Source organism: Cyrtonyx montezumae, unplaced genomic scaffold (assembly GCF_038088225.1).
Source record: "Cyrtonyx montezumae isolate F1298 unplaced genomic scaffold, pur_monq_1.0 scaffold_13, whole genome shotgun sequence".
NCBI classification, from domain to species: Eukaryota; Metazoa; Chordata; class Aves; order Galliformes; family Odontophoridae; genus Cyrtonyx; species Cyrtonyx montezumae.
The window spans coordinates 33,465,644-33,482,505 of NW_027071859.1; the positions used below are offsets into that span (position 1 = coordinate 33,465,644).

At 37.0% G+C, this 16,862-nt stretch overlaps 1 protein-coding gene across 2 annotated transcripts in view; it reads left to right on the top strand.

Moving 5' to 3' along the window:
- Window positions 1–16,862, top strand: part of ORC3 (origin recognition complex subunit 3) — a 34,659-nt gene that overhangs the window by 9,816 nt on the left and 7,981 nt on the right. For both annotated transcript variants that reach the window (XM_065730985.1, XM_065730986.1), the window contains exons 6-14: window positions 168–322; window positions 1,266–1,399; window positions 3,152–3,311; window positions 4,125–4,238; window positions 5,908–6,041; window positions 6,507–6,570; window positions 9,838–9,954; window positions 10,818–10,897; window positions 14,586–14,719. In XM_065730985.1, coding sequence (XP_065587057.1) covers window positions 168–322; window positions 1,266–1,399; window positions 3,152–3,311; window positions 4,125–4,238; window positions 5,908–6,041; window positions 6,507–6,570; window positions 9,838–9,954; window positions 10,818–10,897; window positions 14,586–14,719 — 1,092 coding nt within the window. The remainder of the gene's footprint in view (window positions 1–167; window positions 323–1,265; window positions 1,400–3,151; window positions 3,312–4,124; window positions 4,239–5,907; window positions 6,042–6,506; window positions 6,571–9,837; window positions 9,955–10,817; window positions 10,898–14,585; window positions 14,720–16,862) is intronic.

Below are 16,862 nucleotides of genomic sequence, written 5' to 3' on the forward strand. Positions count from 1 at the left end.
GTTTGGTGTTGTGGAGCATGGTGTGCATACTGAAGAGAGGAGGGGAATAAACAGAAAAATGAAAAATAAGAAGTTGGGGAATTTCTTAGAGCATGAGTTGGGAGTTGCTAAGGATCTAGGCCACTAACCAAATGTCTTGATCATATTTCTAAAAATGTGTTGTGAAGGCATAAAAAAATTGATGCAGAAGCTGTTGGGACAGCTGATGAACTGCTGTGTAGATGTGGACTCATCAGAAGAGGAGGACTATGAACAGGTTTCCCGTAATAGAATACGTTGTTCGATGACTTCTCTTATAAGCTGGTACGAGAGTGCAACAAAGGTAAGAGATTTTTGTATCACTGGTTTACAAAAATGTCTGACCTTCATATTCTTTAAAAGAAGGAAACTGTATACCTCCAATTTATATGCAGTAGGAAAAAAAAGTGCAGAATGTAAACTTTTCATTTAATTCTAAGAAACAACTGAGACTGAGGTGATTCGAGTATAAATTCTGTAACGTATGTAACAGATGTGAAGTTCGCTGCTGATGAGGCATGAATGTCAGGATTCTAAAAATAATAGGTAAACTGCTATTTTAGGATATATTTACTTGGGAACCAGAAGCTTAGAATTCAGTATCAACTTCATGTTTGGTGCTTTACTCCCTGGAGTGCTGGAATGTTTATTAAAATAAAACTTCAAGAGAGAGCTGCCCTCCAGGGGAAAGACAGTGTACTGGCTGGTGTGACAGTATGTCATCTGCAACCCATACTACAGTGAAAAGCAGTGACAAAATAACTTTCTAAATGTTTTCTATCCTTGTATTTAATAAAGCTAGTTATGTTTTATTCAAGCATTTTTTTTCTGTCTTGAGTGAAAGCTAGAAGGGATTTTTATGAGCAGCATGTGAAATAAAAGTTTAATGAGTAAACACTCTTTTTATTACTGTATATTACATAGAGAATGGGCAGCTTACATGTCCCCAGCTAAAATCTTCCACAGTCTCAGAAGTGTTACTGGTTCTGTCCCACAGGGCTGTCATTGTCTTTGATGGCATTTGATGTTGGTTGGTTTGTTTCTCTTTAGTTTGTATATTCTTTGCCTTTCCTGCTATGCCAAACAGAAGGAGGAAAAATTGCAGTTCTAGATGCTTCTAATAAATACAGTTGTAGCAATAAAGTTGGTTGTGTCACTTTGGAGCATTATATTATTGTAGGTGTGGGATTCAGTCTTTTTTATTTAATTGCCTTCTGTTTATTAATGTACAACCAATGGCTTTAAAGAGAACAGATTCTGAGACTCCGGGCAAAAAAAGAACATCTTCCAGACACTGTCAGTCTCCTCCAGTTGTGGTTATCTTCAAAGACATGGAAAGTTTCACCACAAAAGTACTTCAGGACTTTGTAGTTATCAGCAGGTAATGTCACTTGGAGTTTTGTTCTTCCACTCCGTTACTCGTTTTCTATTTGCAGCTGTTTAGAAGTGTAAAAATGAGGGAATGTTAGCAGCAGGGAGTTGGAGCAGATATTGATGCTGTTTATTTGCAGCAGTGATTGAGCAGTGAGCGACAGACTACTTCAGATACATCTGTGCCTCTGTCCCTCCTTAGTGCTGTCTTCCTTAAAATCATCTCCAGTGTTGCAATAATTAGAGCCACTGTTCTCCAAAGAGAGCAGCACCTTGTATTCAGTTCCCTGACTGAAAGTGCAGTTACAGCAAGATTGGATCCGCAGCTGTAGAGTCAATGCAGTTACATCTGATGTCACCTCTAAATAAGGCTAGGCAATTTCACTTGCTGTGAGGCCCACAATAAAATTGTTTTCTACTCCAAGTCTGGCAGATGGGTTCTCTGGGGAACGTTTCAAGAAGTAAAATCAGAAATGACAATTATCTTGAAATAATTGGCTGTAAGGCAGGGGGAAATGAGGTTTTAATTGTTTCTTAAGTGTTGTGCTCTATTTTGCTTTTTGTGGCAAGGATAAATGCCTCATCATGAGCATGTGGAGTGCAGATGAAGTGAAGTTTATGTCTGTCACAAGCTACTAGTTGCACATACGCTTTTAAATAGGCCGTGTTTCAAAAACAATTCAGAAGATTCAACTGTTTTTACGACTAGGAGTTGGCTTGATTAAAGCAGAACATAAGAGGAATAAAATGAAAGCTGGGAAGAGTTACATAATACTTTGAAAAAGATCTTTGAGTTAATCGTAGAGCTCAGATATATTCTCACCATTTGCCTTTAACGTGTCAGTTTAATGATAAAGGTGAAATGGGTAAATAAGAGATTCCTCTGATTTGTTAATCACAAGATTAAATTTCTCTCTCTGTTGAAGTTCTTTTAGTATACCAACAATGGATGGTCATATGTGAAGTTCTGTAGCTTTTGTGTTTAAGTCTGTAGCAAGGAGTTAGAGGAAGGAGGTAATTGTGGAGGTGTCGGCTGAAACTAAGATCAAAACATGGCTATGGTGAAAGACAAATAAAAAAATGAATACATCATCATATTTAACCTGGAAGTTATTTAAGATAGCAGAATTTGTGTCTTAAACTCCAATTAAAATAAATAAATATAATGATAAAATAGTTCTGAAAATATTGTATAAACAGTTGTATGCTGCTCCCAATGAATACAGCTTTCAGTCCTGGCTAACAATATGTACTAAAAATAAAAACATCTGAAGAGGAATATTGAATCTGGAGAAGTTGAAATTCTTTTTCAAGTGCAGTGGGAACATTGAACTTCAGAGGGATTTCAAATTTACTTTTGAGTTATTAAATACTAAAAAATTTGTAGGTGTTCCTGAGGCTGTCAGCTGTTCAAAGTCTAATTTTTCGTTACGTCTTTGAAAAAAAATGAAGCACTAACATTCAGTTCTCTGAATGGGTCGGTGCAATACTGTAACTGAAAAGATGCTTTCTATGTTGCTTCCTGAAATTTAAATCCTAAAATGTAATTTAATTTTGTTTTCTGTTTTAGGACTTTTAACTAGCTTCCTTTTTTTTTCTTTTTTTCCTTTTACTGCACATCAGAACTTCTGTTTGTTTGTTTTTTCCTTCTAGCTGCTAAGTCATATGAGATCAATGCTGTAGTAGAGACATAATGTGTTTATTTCGTGAGTTTCTTATTGTCACTGTTAAGTTGTTGTTTTTTCTCCCCTCTTTCCCATAGTCAACATATTGGTGAATTACCTCTGGTACTCATTTTTGGAATTGCTACGTCTCCAATGATTATCCACAGCTTACTTCCTCACTCTGTTTCCTCTCTGCTGTGCATAGAGCTTTTCCAGTCCCTTTCCTGTAAGGATCACCTGTCTACTATAATTGACAAGGTAATTCCCTTTCTGAATAGGAGGAGTATATGTATTCAGACAGAGTGTACATATGCAGCCTTTAAAAACAAGTTTGTCTGAAGCCTTTGAAATGGAATCTGTTCCTGAGAGATGTGAATTTTGAGTATTTCTATCCATAACTGCAGGGTAGCTTATTAATACTGAGAGCTTCCTACATTGAGACATACCTGCTTTCATCTTTGATTTAAATTGACATCTGTGCATACTTACTTGGACTATTACTTTGACCTTCCCACCTCTTTAAAGAAGAGTAGTGCTTTGATCTGAGTTTCACTTCGCTTAGAAAAGGATAGCCCTAAAACCAGAAAAATTCAGTTCAGCCTGAATTTTGCAGTCTGTAAAAAGTTAGCAGAGTTATCCAAGTGGTCACTTCAAATAGGCACTGTGCTTATGTGATTTTTGATGTACTCCTTTGTGCAGGATTTCTGAAGTTGCTGTTCTCCGTGCTGAAAATAGTGATATCTCCAGTTCTTACAGCAATCTGTTTTCCATTGTTGGTAATTTAAAAAATAATACAAAAGAAGTGTTAAGCTAAAACTAACTTGAAACGTTGCATATTAATCAGTGCAAGGAACTTAGAAAAATGTGGTGAAATAATAAACTGAAAGACGGTCTTTACACAGGTGTTTGTCCTAGTAGATATGTTTTTAGAAGTTGGCAGCATATTCAGCATCTCATTTAGTCAAATGCTAATGCATGCTGAGAGTTGTATTGAATTATGAATATAAATTTTGCTGAGCTGAATTCGGGAAGGAATTTTTATGCCTATGTTTTCCATCCTGTCCCCTTTAGGTACTTTTAACAACCCAGTTTCCGCTTAAACTGAGTGAGAAAGTTCTGCAGGTTCTCATCAACATATTCCTGTACCATGATTTTTCTGTCCAGAATTTTATCAAAGGATTTCAGGTAGGTGATGGTAACAAGAACTCACATTAGAAGTGGTGGAAATGAAGTGTGATTACTAGACACTGAAAGATATTTCTGGTTCCTATTTTTGCTGTCATTGAAGATGAAAACAGCTTGGTTCTGTGAACAGGTGGGTGTTTCTCTGCCAGGGTTTAAAGAAAATCTTACAGGACCAGCTGTAAGGAAGTGTTTAAAAAACAGCTCATTCTGCCACAAAAAGTTGTACTTGAAAGTTGCACTTAGTGTGACCTGCCGTAGTGGGTAGAAACGCCTCTCTTTTGCTGTAGTTTAAGCTATAGTTTCCAACACCCTTGGCACAGCTCTCCAGCTGGGTATCAAGTTGCTGCTTTGATCCTCTTGAGCTGAATTTGTCATGGCATGAATCAGCTGCAGCCGTGTCTCTTCCCCACTCCATTCTAGAAATCCTTCTGGAATCATTTCTGCATCCTCACTTAGGTTTTCAGAGAAATAGGAGCTGTTGGGTCACTTGCTTTTTGCCTCAAAGTAGGTGATGCTTGTGATCAAACTGTGCAGCAATTCAGGATTTACATTTACACTCTCAGGAGATGAAGTGGAAGACTTGGTAAAGTTTATTAAAATTACACAGGCTATGTTTTTATTGGCTTGTCTTTGTATATAGATGTATTTCTGTATCTGAGTCTCAATGTAGCTTTTATTCCTCCTGGGCTTCTCTGAGAAATCTGGATTGTGCAATTGTTTCTTTTTGTTTGGTACCACAGATGGACCTGCCAGTAAAACTTGCTGTTTTCAACTCATGTGCATTTAGAGTGTCCAGTTCTTTGATTTGTAAGATTCAGCTTTTCTTATTTGAACGGGTTGCCAGGATTTAAGGGTTCTCCATTGGCCTGATGTGGAAATACAAACCCTAGTCCTCAGGGTATGGCTGTGTCCTTGTGCATTAAAGTACTTGAGGAAATATCAAGGAAGCAATTTCAGATCAGATTTCCTAAGTGATGTTCACAAGGGATCACCGTGGTCCCAGTTATGTCTAGGAGTAACACTAATGTTTCTGACAGGAAGTGTCTCTTGCCTTTGATGATTTTTGCTTTAAATATCTTCAGTGAGGTTGTCTGTCTGTTTTATTTTTAAGACTAGACATGATTGACACGTGCTATTATTTTGTAAGGCCCCAATCCTGGGAATATTTAAGACAGCTGAAATCAGTGGCAGAATTTGTATTTGCGAATAGTAAGAACTTAGTGGTGTATTTTTATGTACATGAAATAGAAATTGAAATGAGGATGTGGTAAGTTTACTTGCATACTGTAGTTGATTTACATACATACTCATTTGTGAATTTATGGAGCTGAATATGTAACCTAAAAAATGCAGTAATTTGAATAAATGAATAGAAAATATTTGACAAGCTATAGTCATGGTTATGTAAGAGGGGAAACAATGAGATACTGAATTTGAATGCCATGTAGAGGTAAAAAGGTAGTTAGAAGACTGCATCTAAAGCTCTATAATTGGTGTAGTGCAGCAGTGTGACTTGTGGAATATTTACTGATGGTAATGAATTTTTTTAAAGGAATGCCTTTACTGCCATTGTTGTGCATGCACTGTAGTGATAAGAAAGCCTTGAAGGGTAGATGTAGCGGGGAGGATGAATTGTGTTGTCATCACTGGTTCTTGCTTTCTTTTTCAGCTCTGTATTGTGGAGCACTTCCATTCCAATCCTCTTAGTATACTGTGTTGCCAGCTGGAAGAGCTGAAGATGAGAGTAAATTCTTTGTCACATAATCAGTGTGAAAACATTCGAAGACTGCCCTCTTTTAGAAGGTAAGAGGTGAAGTAAATTTTTGGACAGTCTTATGCTTAGTCAGCTTTGAGAAAGATGAAAGGAATCTGTAAAATGTGAAAGCTGTGGACTATTTGTGGATATGTGTGAATAGAGAAAACAATTGATCAAAAGGAGGGTGGTGTTCAGTAATTTCAGGAACCCTCAGTTTTCTGGTATAGAGGGTACAACTTCGGTGTTTTGTACTCTCTTTTTCCCTCTTGTCCTTGATACAGAAACAAACTATTATGACAAATAACCTTAAATCACTTTCCATCTTGTGAAGCTGACATGGAACATAATCTCTAGGGTTTTCTTGTGGCCTTTCAACTCGCTGACTGTCCCTTTTTGAATATTTTCAAGTAAATTCTTACAGCAGCACAAATGCTTTTCATTTTTTTAACCTTACAGCTTTTTAAGCACAATCTACATTCTAATTTTTCTGTTCTGTTCTTCCTTGCCATCAGGTATGTGGAAAGTCAGGTCTCAGAGAAACAGATCGCACTGCTTACAGCAGACAGTTCCTTAAAGGTAAAATTTTAAGAATGTCTTCAGATAGCACAAATTACTTTCCAAGTATACTAGCCTATGTGGAAGATAACAAATTACATGACTAAGATGTATGGTTCCTATAACATCTGTCATACAGTACGTACTCTGCTTCATGTCCAGTGGTGGAGAATTAGGATCCGTGGGTCAAAGTTCCAAATCTGTGGGCTTGCCAGGTACTTTTATACAAAGCTGCACAGCTTTTCTTGCATCAGCTTTTAGCTACGTGTAGAAATAAAACTGCCTGAAAAGGTTACAAGGCTTATTTATGGTCTTGTCTTATAATGCTTACTCAGACTGAGTTTCTTGGAAAGTCACTGAAGTGTTTTAAGAATGAGTAAGTAATCCTGAAGGTTATTTCATAAGCTTTTAATCCTCCGTACCCTCTGAGCAGTCTCTGACTGCACCCAGTAGGGCAGACCAAGTCCTAAGGCACACATCCACACTACATGTTGTGCAGGGTAAAAATCTTAATTTATGTTGTATGTTTATCTAAAGGTTTGTCAGGTGATTAAAGTCAAGCTGCTATTGTGAGCATTTTAAAGAGTTCATCATCCTCTGAAAGAAAGATCTGTTGGTAATTATCATCAGCTGCATTGCTCCCAGTACGTGCATAGTTCAGGATAAAATGTTTTTCTCAACTTTATTTGATGTGTAGCAACCTGTCAGGCAGGTGGTATAACCAAAGACAAAACTATTTATGTACCCTAGCAGGTCTTCCTGGTCTGTAAGGACTTCTCTAATATGAAGAATATTGTTAATGTTTGGAAGAGAGCAGGCAAATTTGTGAGTGCAATGCAATTTTACTAGTCAAAGCTAGAGATGATTTATGTGTGATTTTCTGATCCTTGGTTTTTAGTGTCAAAAATAGCTTCAGCAACTGCTGCTCCCTTGCTGTTTATTCACACCTCAGCAGATGTGCCAGCACAGCAGCTCGCATGGCTGCAGTATAAATGTAATCAGAGAAACAATCCAACTCAAATAACGTGACTGAAACCAAAAAGCCATGGAGTTTTTCTGCTGGCTTGTTTCTATGGAATAATTTCCCCAACCTGTTCTCACTGCAGGTGCATAAATGCTTCTGTTAAAACAGCAGGAAGGAAGGAAGGAGGGAGTGGGAGTGAGAGGCAGTGACTGCTTCTTTGTTTAAACACTGCTCAATGAGCTGCTGCTTTAGAAGCTGAATATTCATCAGTATGTTTAATAAGTATAATACACTCCTTATTTCCTAAGCCCATCCCTACCCTGGAAGTCTGGGAAAGAGGCACTCAGAATTCCTGTGTCTGTGGGCATATGATGCTTCTGATAAATCTTACCATAAGGCACTGGCTCTGATCTCTGCAATAGCAGTAGGACTATGATTGCACTACCAAGCTGGCAGTATTATCTGCTTGGGGAGAAAACACCCCACTTCAGCATTAATGAGCTGCTATTTCTGTATGCCTTCCTGACCTACAGTATCATTCCTAACTTGGAAAATACTTTTAGAGACATTATGGTAGTAGTACTATGTAAAAATTTACTGTTTACTTTCAGGACCAGGTAAACTTGCTGTTCAAACTTACCAACTAAATTTGCAGTATTCTTTCTCAGCTGCTGTTTGTCATCTGTGATGTTCCTTATTTTTAAAAAACTATGGGAGGAGCTCCACCTACTCTGAAAAATCAGGGTTTAAATGCATTTTTTCTGGCAAATTTCATTTGAAATTATGTAAATGGCTTGATCTGTATTTATGGAAATAATGTTGCATCATCTTCTAGTCATGTTTACAGTCTCTACTAAAAGAGAAAGGATGGGAACTAGATATTCCTTTCTCTGTTATTGGCAAAATACATACTTCATTTCCATTTATGTAACTGCATCAGTCTTGCTCTGAGAAACCTGGTAGGGGAAATACAGATGCTAGTGCTCTCAGTTTGAGGGAGTAAGATTGATTTAGCAACTTTAAACAGAACTGGCTTTCTTCTCTCAGCTTTTTTGTGGTGGCAATAACTCTTTTTCAATGAAAAAGAGTTTCTTCTTAGCATTACAATACAAGCCTATGAGTGCCCGTCTTAGGGTCATTTTAAGTAATTTTTGAACCAGTGACATTTACATTTTAATTGCTAAGTCCACGAGGAGAAATGTCTTAATGTTTTTATCATCTCAAACCTTTTCTTAATTTTGTAAAGCTCTCTGCAACACCAGGTCTTGGTTAATTTCAGCCTGCAGTATGACGCTTGCATCTTCCATGTATTAATTTTCTTTATATTGCCTACAGGGAAGGATTTATTATTTTTATCTTTCATATTCTTTAATTTTAGCTTAACTTTAGAGAACTTCAGTGGCTTGTTTTGTTTCATTTATTTATTATTTTTTCTATTTCAAATAGTTTGCTCAGAGCTGAGTGAAAGGGCAGTAAAAATGCAGAACATTCTGTTCTTATCTTTTGATCTTTGACTGAAATCAGGTGAGGGAAGATCTTCTCATTCATAAACCTAAATGTAATGAGCCTGAAATACTTAAATACAGCTACCAGAAGTTTCTAGTGGGATTTTCCAGAAGCATTACAGATTCTTCCATGGGAAAGCATCGATGGTAAGATGCAGTCTGGGAAATTGAATAGCAGAGTTCCTAATTTCTTTTTTCTGATACATCTGAGATCCTGTTTTTTTGTTTGTTTCTTTGTTTGTTGGTTTGGTTTGGTTTGGTTTGGTTTTTTTTTCCTGTTTCTGAAGATGTGAATCTTATGAACAAACAAGTTGAATTAAAAACACATAGAAACAGCAACTCTTTTCTGTGACCTGATCCCTTTATGTATATCTCATTAAAAAAACGATATCAGATAAAAGCAGATTAATAAAAGCTTGCCCATAACACAAGAAAGATATTTTTAAAAGCACTTGTGATTTTAAAAATGCAATTAATAAAGACTTGAATTGTTATGTAATTTCTCACTCCCTTTTAAATGTGTTGTCTTGGTTTTAAGAGATATCACAACAGCTAAATATTCTTGAAAATGATACTTATGCTAATCAGTGACAATTGTCCAGTGAGGTGGAAGAAAAAGGATTAAAATGCACAGTGTGATTGCAGTGAACTCTTGAAATAAATCTTTTTTTAAGTAGTGGTCTTCAGCAAACATTGAGGATTTAAACCACAGCACACCAGAACATCAAAACCTCAGAGTCATTTTAAGTACTTTGTGAAAGTTTTAAACGCATTAACGTCAGAATGACTTCTGATTGTTTAATTATCCTGTCACTGTAGGAAACAGTACAGAAGCTGCTAGAGGACTTGAATGTTTACCATGAGAATTATTTTCCCATTCTGAGATGTCTTCATGTTTTCACGTCTTTTCTTCCAAAGTATCCTTTGGGCAAGCAGGTGAAGTACTCTTACTCTGTTTCAATGAAATATCTTCTGTCATTTCACAGTGTGACATCTGAATTAGTATTTATTCTTTTTATTTACTGTTCTGCCATTTCACCCCCTACTTCTCCAATGGAGACAGATGCTTTCTTGCCTTGGGAAGAGAGGAACAGCATGTGGTTTCCATGCTGGCAGGGATGATAGCTCGTCAGTCAGCAGGAATGTTATTGTAGAAGTAGGCAAATGTACAGATCAGCAAGTGAAGTGGCAAGTTGATTTTTCCCACACCTCGAATTCTCTGTATGAAGTGCAAACAATATATACTCTTCTACCACCTAGAAGAGCCAAATAGTCTCATTTTGGGAGTCTGAGTAGCGGAGTTTTAGCAGTTTCTGTACAAAATAAAACGATAGTAAGGGAACAGTGATAATTGCTCCTAATAGCCATATTGCTCTAATGTCAGTGATTCATAGTAAGCAATTTCTCCTTCCCCTAAAAGAACAATATATTCTGTGCATGTGTGTTTATCTGTTCTCAATCTATTACATGCTATTTTTAGAGTCCGTCCCTAACTACAAAATTCAAGTATCTCAGTACTTGAGATTTAAGAGTTGTTTAGTTAGTCCCTCACTGATGTGTGCAGTTACCTTCATCTGGTTGGTTTAAACCTGGTACAGAGCAACACCCAGACTCCAGCAACGCAGAGGAGTTAGTTGTATAGGATACTAAACACTCTCAATTTATGTTGTAGTCATTCCATGTATTTGGGAAAGAAGCTCCAAAGGAATTATGTGTTACTTTAAAAAGCTTGTTATAAGAGTTCTTCAGTGCTCAGCTTGTAAAAACAATTTATTGGTTCCTCACTTTCTGCATAACAGATCAGGGAGCTGCACTGTGCATGTTTGGAAAACCGAGTGTGGGAGACAGAGGAGTATGAGTCATCTCTTCAGCTAGCAAGGTGACTTTTATCCTTTTTTATCCGTTTTTTATTTTGTTTAATACCACTGTACACATGTAGAATATCTGTCTGTGTTATTCTTAAACTTAAAGCTGAGCATGGTACCTGCTTTGAAGATACGCAGCTTGTAGGACTGTTTGCAAGTACAGCTGACTGCTTTCTTCATTTTGTATTCCTACTGTTTCCTATGAAGCTCAGCCAGAATCTAATATTTCTTATGCCCAGTGTAAATATGCTGAAGACATCCAGATGCATTTGTGTAAATGAGAACATCAGATGGACTTGGTCTTTTAATTGTAATTGTTTCAGATATTCTTTCAGTATTCTTTCAATGAATACGTTACTATGCTGTATTTTGGAAAACCTTTTTTATTAACAGTTGGTTAACCAAGTTATTAGTTTTAGTTAGCCTAAATTGTGATCCATTCTGAAAAATCAGAATCTGTTCCAAATGTTAGCTGTGGCCTTTATTTCTTATTTTGCTGGTTGTTTTTTTTTCTTCATAAACTTGTCTTTGACTTTGTGCAGGGATTGTGCTGCTACTGAACTTTGAGCTGTGTTTGTATCATCTGTCAGTGTTTAAAATTGAAAAGTCATCTGAGAATTTTTGTAATAGAAAACCTTTAACTTGCTGTGTTGGAACTGCAGACTTTTGAACATGCTTTCTCATGGCAAGTAGCTGTTTCCTGATAACTGCATTCATCCAAACAATACGTTATTTGTGTGGAGTATGGAGCTGATACAACAGTGTTACTGTAACTTCCATGTCAAGAGTCTCTGAGGTTGTGAGGTTTGATGTTTTGACACCAAAGTTGAATTGAAAAGCAGTATTACTGGTGGGTGGAGGATCACTGTCTGGGCTCATATGCGTAAGAAACATTCTCTCCATACTGTACCTTTACCACACTGAATTCTCCCACAGTACCACTTTGCTGTATTTTTACCCTCATCCCATTGCTTGCTTGAGTTGTCATGTCTGCAGTCATTTCTTCTTAATTCTTTCCTGACTCTTGAATCTTGACAACGCTCAATCACTTGTCTGCCCTTTGTCACAAATGTGTCACTGTGCTTTTCTGTTCTGCCTGTTCTGTAATATCTAGTGACTCTTGGCCGTTTTTACCTCTCATTTTTCTCCTCCCATGTTTAATTTGCTTTCCTCCACTCTGAATTCATTTGCTTTCTAGCTGATGCTGCCATCAGATTCTGGCATGTTCCCTCTTTATTCATTTTCTGTTCATCTCTCTCTTATTTTTTCTCTAACCCCAGCAACCACTACATGGAATTTCTGGTAGAAATAGCAGTGATGATGGTAGAAGAGAAATATCAGTACTCAAGATTATTACTTTCATAGATTATGTGGGTTGTTGTTGTTGTTACTTTCAATTTAGTTTTTGTTTTAAATCCAGAAATTCCTTTTTTTTTTTAACTTCTTCTAGTTCCTTATGATATTTGAAAGTCTGACTGTGATTATATATTTTTGCTCAGCTTTTTCTTTGACTCCCTTCTCCCATTTAACACATATTTACCTGTCTCTGATTTTTCTGCGTGGGATCTTGGTGCTGTGTTTTAGAAGAAAGTGTCAAAATGTGATCTTTGTCCTTCCACCAAGTCTTTTTTTTCTCCCCCTTGCTTTACCCTGGAATGTATTGACTGTTCTTTAATATCTCTGCTTTCCTAGGGGCTGTATCACCTACTGATATTCCTTGTGCTCACCCTTCCATTCTTCTTTTTTGAAACATTCTGGAGTCATCTTTTTTTTTTTTTCCTTGCATTAAAGAAGTTAAAGAAGAGAGGGAGTGAATGTGAGGTTTAGCAGGTAATCAATCTAATCAGAAGAGAGAATCAGAAGATGTAGGAGCAGGTCTCGCTTTACTGATTATGGAGAGCTAAGAGCTAACTGGCTTGGGCATCTGGTCAAGATTTGGAGGACAGTCTTCCATCTGTCTAGATACTGTACTGTGTTTTTGGCTGCTAGTTGCTGATGCCATTGGTCAAATGCTGCTTATCACGGTGCAGCCATTTTATGTCATTTTGTTGTTTACCTGTCTTACCAGCTCTTGAGGTAATCTCCCTTCAGCGTTCTGAAAGAGTTTCTATGGTTTTCATCCTGGCTTCCTTTCTTCTCTTTCATAGCTCATCTCTGAGTAATAAGAGACATTTATTGGATGTGTTTGGATGATGTGAGATTTTCTGATGCTTGGAGTACCTTGAAGTACTCTCGGGTCCGAAAGGCCAGAAAAGATCATGTACTGTTTCCCAGTGTGTAGTTGCAATACTTTTGCCTGTTGTTTGGGCCCCCTAGCCTTAATCCTTGTAAATAAGCTCTTCTTGTAGGTTCTTCTGTCTGAGATACTTCTAGAATTATCATATTAGAAAAAAAAATCAATGAAAAGCATATATTAACCTATGAACCATACATTTTCCATTTGCATATCTATACATCTTGTCATCCTCTTGTCATTTTACTTATTTAACTACTGCTATGTTTTCTTGTGCCTGAAACAAGGCCATCTTGCTCATCCATTATCCTCTACAAAACAGTAAATGTTTTCTACCCTTTGTGTGGTCAAGGTCAGCATTCTTTTGTTAGCTCTCGCTGCTTTTTTTTCTGTACAAAATGAATGTATGTAAAAGCAACTGTTGCCTCACAAAAATCCATAACCACAAATCAGATAAACATCAACTGCTAATCAGAAACTCGAGCTTGAATTGCATTTGCCCTTCCAGACACTGACAAAGCTACCCCAGCCTCTCAGACAGTCTTTCTCAGACAGTGTTTAGGTAGCTGCCATGGAGACCCACTGCCTGACACACTGATTGCCACCATTTCATTGGCTTATCATCATCATCCTTTTTACCACACCAATAGGCTGAGCAGGGCTCTTAGAAACAGTAGCTATTAGAAACGTGTGATTGTTCAGAACCGTAGTGTTTGGCAACTGGAATCTCTTGCACCACATGAGAAAAGAGCCATGCATGTGTAAAAGCACTTGGCTGGATGTGGTGACTTAATTCTGGAGCTCATTTATGGATATTTGCAAGGACTTGCTTTATTATCTTTTGAATTAAGATTGTGAAACTGAGAAGTGCTTGGTGACGTTTATAAAATGCCCTAATATATAAATAAAACTAAGTAAATACTTGGCTGGAACTTGGACTAGATGACTTAGAGAGGTCTCTTTCAACCTAAACATTTCTGTGATTCTAGGAGTGGTTAGGGTGGTACCAATTAAACACAGAAAGCAGTATTTCCAGTTTAGTTTGAGAACTCCTTTTGAATCACAGAGAGTAATGGACTTCTTGCATGGGTGAATGTATATTGCAGTGTCCCAGCTGAAACTAAGGCGCTCTGATTTCATAATATACCATCTTCTTCGGAATCAGCTTTAAACCCCATTATGCTTTTTTTTTTAGTGAGATTTGTAGTTTCAAAAATTGCTAATTCTCAAAACTGATAACTAGATATCCACTGAGACTTTTTGTGTAGAGTATCAGAAAAAGGTTTCCTTCTCAGTCCTGTAGGAAAATGGTAAGTACATCTATCCACAGCAGGTTTTTTTTGCTGGTTAGCATTTGTTTTCTCTTTTCAAAGGATGCCTTTTCAAATTATTTTTAACTTTTTTTTTTTTTTCAGTTAAGAACATTGAAAGATATTTCATCATTCTGTGTCAATAATTGTGTCTTTTAGGATGTTGAATAAGTCTGATTTGGAAACCATGCTTCAAAAGTGTGTGGAAATTCTTGTGTCATCTCCTGGAAAGGAGTTTGATGAGATAGTAAAGAAGCTGAAGGAGTTCTTGACCCAGTTTCAGAAACTAGAAGGTGGGTGTACGTCATCATACGTTCCCTTGCAGGTTAAATTGAAACTGTTCTGTAATTGGACAAATGGTTTCATTTTTCCTGGTCATATTCTCTCACTGTATCATATTGTCAGATATTTCAAGATTGTTTTTAAATACAAGACACAATTAGGACATGTTTTTATGCTTTATTGGTTTGCGGTTCATGCTTTTCTGAGGCAGAAAGAGTGATGTAAGATAAGAAGTTGGACAGATCAGCAAACATTACTCACTAAATCTGTCATGTGTATTCTGAGCATTTTACCAGATGTTGCAATTACTAGAAGCATTTAACAAAACAGTTTTTGAAAGATAAGCAGATTTCCTTATGACATGGTATTCAGTCCAAATGTATATAAAGTTATTGCACTAACCTTCAGTTAGATTCGTACAAAACTAGACCAGTGTCAGTTGTCATGATCCTGCTGACATTCTTCAGTTTATCTTGCCCCCTCTGTCTGGTTATTCACGGTAGGGGGACATAACAGAAACTTTTGGAATGCAAATGAGCAGCAGTTTTCCATCTTTCAAAGACAGGTTAACAGAAAGTGCCATATTCCATCAGAAAGTGGAACAAACATATTCCAGCAGTTGTCTGGAATAGGAATTTGGTTCTTTTCTTTGAACTGTAAAGAAGTGCTCACTCACGTTTCTCTTTTGAATATGAAATCTCATCCCTTTTATGTGTATTAAATGAAGATCATTGTCAGTTGAAGCTGCAACGCTCCATTTGGACAAGTAGGCTAAATTTCACTTGGTTAGAAGAAAAAATGTTTTTTTTATCTGTAGCCTGTATTTGTGAAAAAGATACAGCAGTATCAGGGCCATGGTACAGAAACAAGGTAACTGCTTAAAGTGCATTTCACTGAAGATGCTGGCACTGAGGAGCCTGAACTACATCAGAAAAGGAATGGTACATCTAGTTTGGAAAAGAAAAATTAAAGATTTAAAAAGTAAACTTTCCAGAAGTACTGTTCCAAATAGCTGTATTTTTACCTTGAAGTGATAAGTAAAGACAAGATGAAACAAATGAGAATTCAACATACGGAACTGTAAGACAAAAAGGTATTTATTTCAAATGGTGATTTGAAGAAGTCTTTAAAACAAAGAAGGTCTAATGAGTCCATGAATTACCTTAGCAAAGTATCTTTGCTTTCAAAGAGGATTTAAGCTATGAAGTGAGAGACGGAGATTAAAATAAGCTTTGGATGAATAACTGGTTGCTGTGTTAGGTGACTTCTTCCTGTATGTTGCTGTGGTCATGCTGACCTTTGGCAGAACTTTTCTGCCAAAAATGTTAAGAACCTGTATCTGCCTCAGATCTCTTACAGTGAAAGCATGGTCCCAAATGTTGTTTTGTTGTTGAAAAACAAAACAAATCAATCTTTCAAAGACTGCCTAGTGATCGGAAAAAAACAAAATGCCTATCTTGAGGAAAGAAAATGTCTTTATGTTGGGTCTATTTTGATAGAAGAATTGATTAAAAATACAAACATTAGATAAAATTCCACTTATTCCAGAATTCCAAGATAATACATTTTTTGCCATTCATTCATATGGGGGTCTTCTAAAAGCCTTTCAGTTTTGGAATTGCTCTGGTAGCAATTTTGCAGTGGCTCTTGATAGCATCACTTTTTTTTTAGCCTTTCAAAAGAATGTATTGACAAGTTCATTGGGGTGTGTGTACACAAGCTGTTGACACTGAACTGGAGGTAGAAAAGATGGAAGTTCCTTTTTAAATATTCATTTTAATGATCAGTTCCTTAGAGTACAGTTAGTTGATATCATGGACCAGACCATTTTCATAAACTTCAATAAAAATTGAAATAATAAAAAACTGAAATCATAAAAATTGAAATCAGATCCAGAGGGACCTGGACAGGCTGGAGAAGTGGGCTCGTATGAACCTAACGAGGTTCAACAAGGCCAAGTGCAAGGTGATGCACTTGGGCCGGGGTAATCCCAGGTATTTATACAGGCTGGGGGAAGAACTCCTGGAGAGCAGCCCTGTGGAGAAGGACTTGAGGGTCCTGGTGGACGAGAAGCTGGACATGAGCCAGCAGTGCATGCTTGCAGCCCTGAGGGCCAATTATATCCTGGGCTGCATTAAAAAAGAGGTGGGAAGC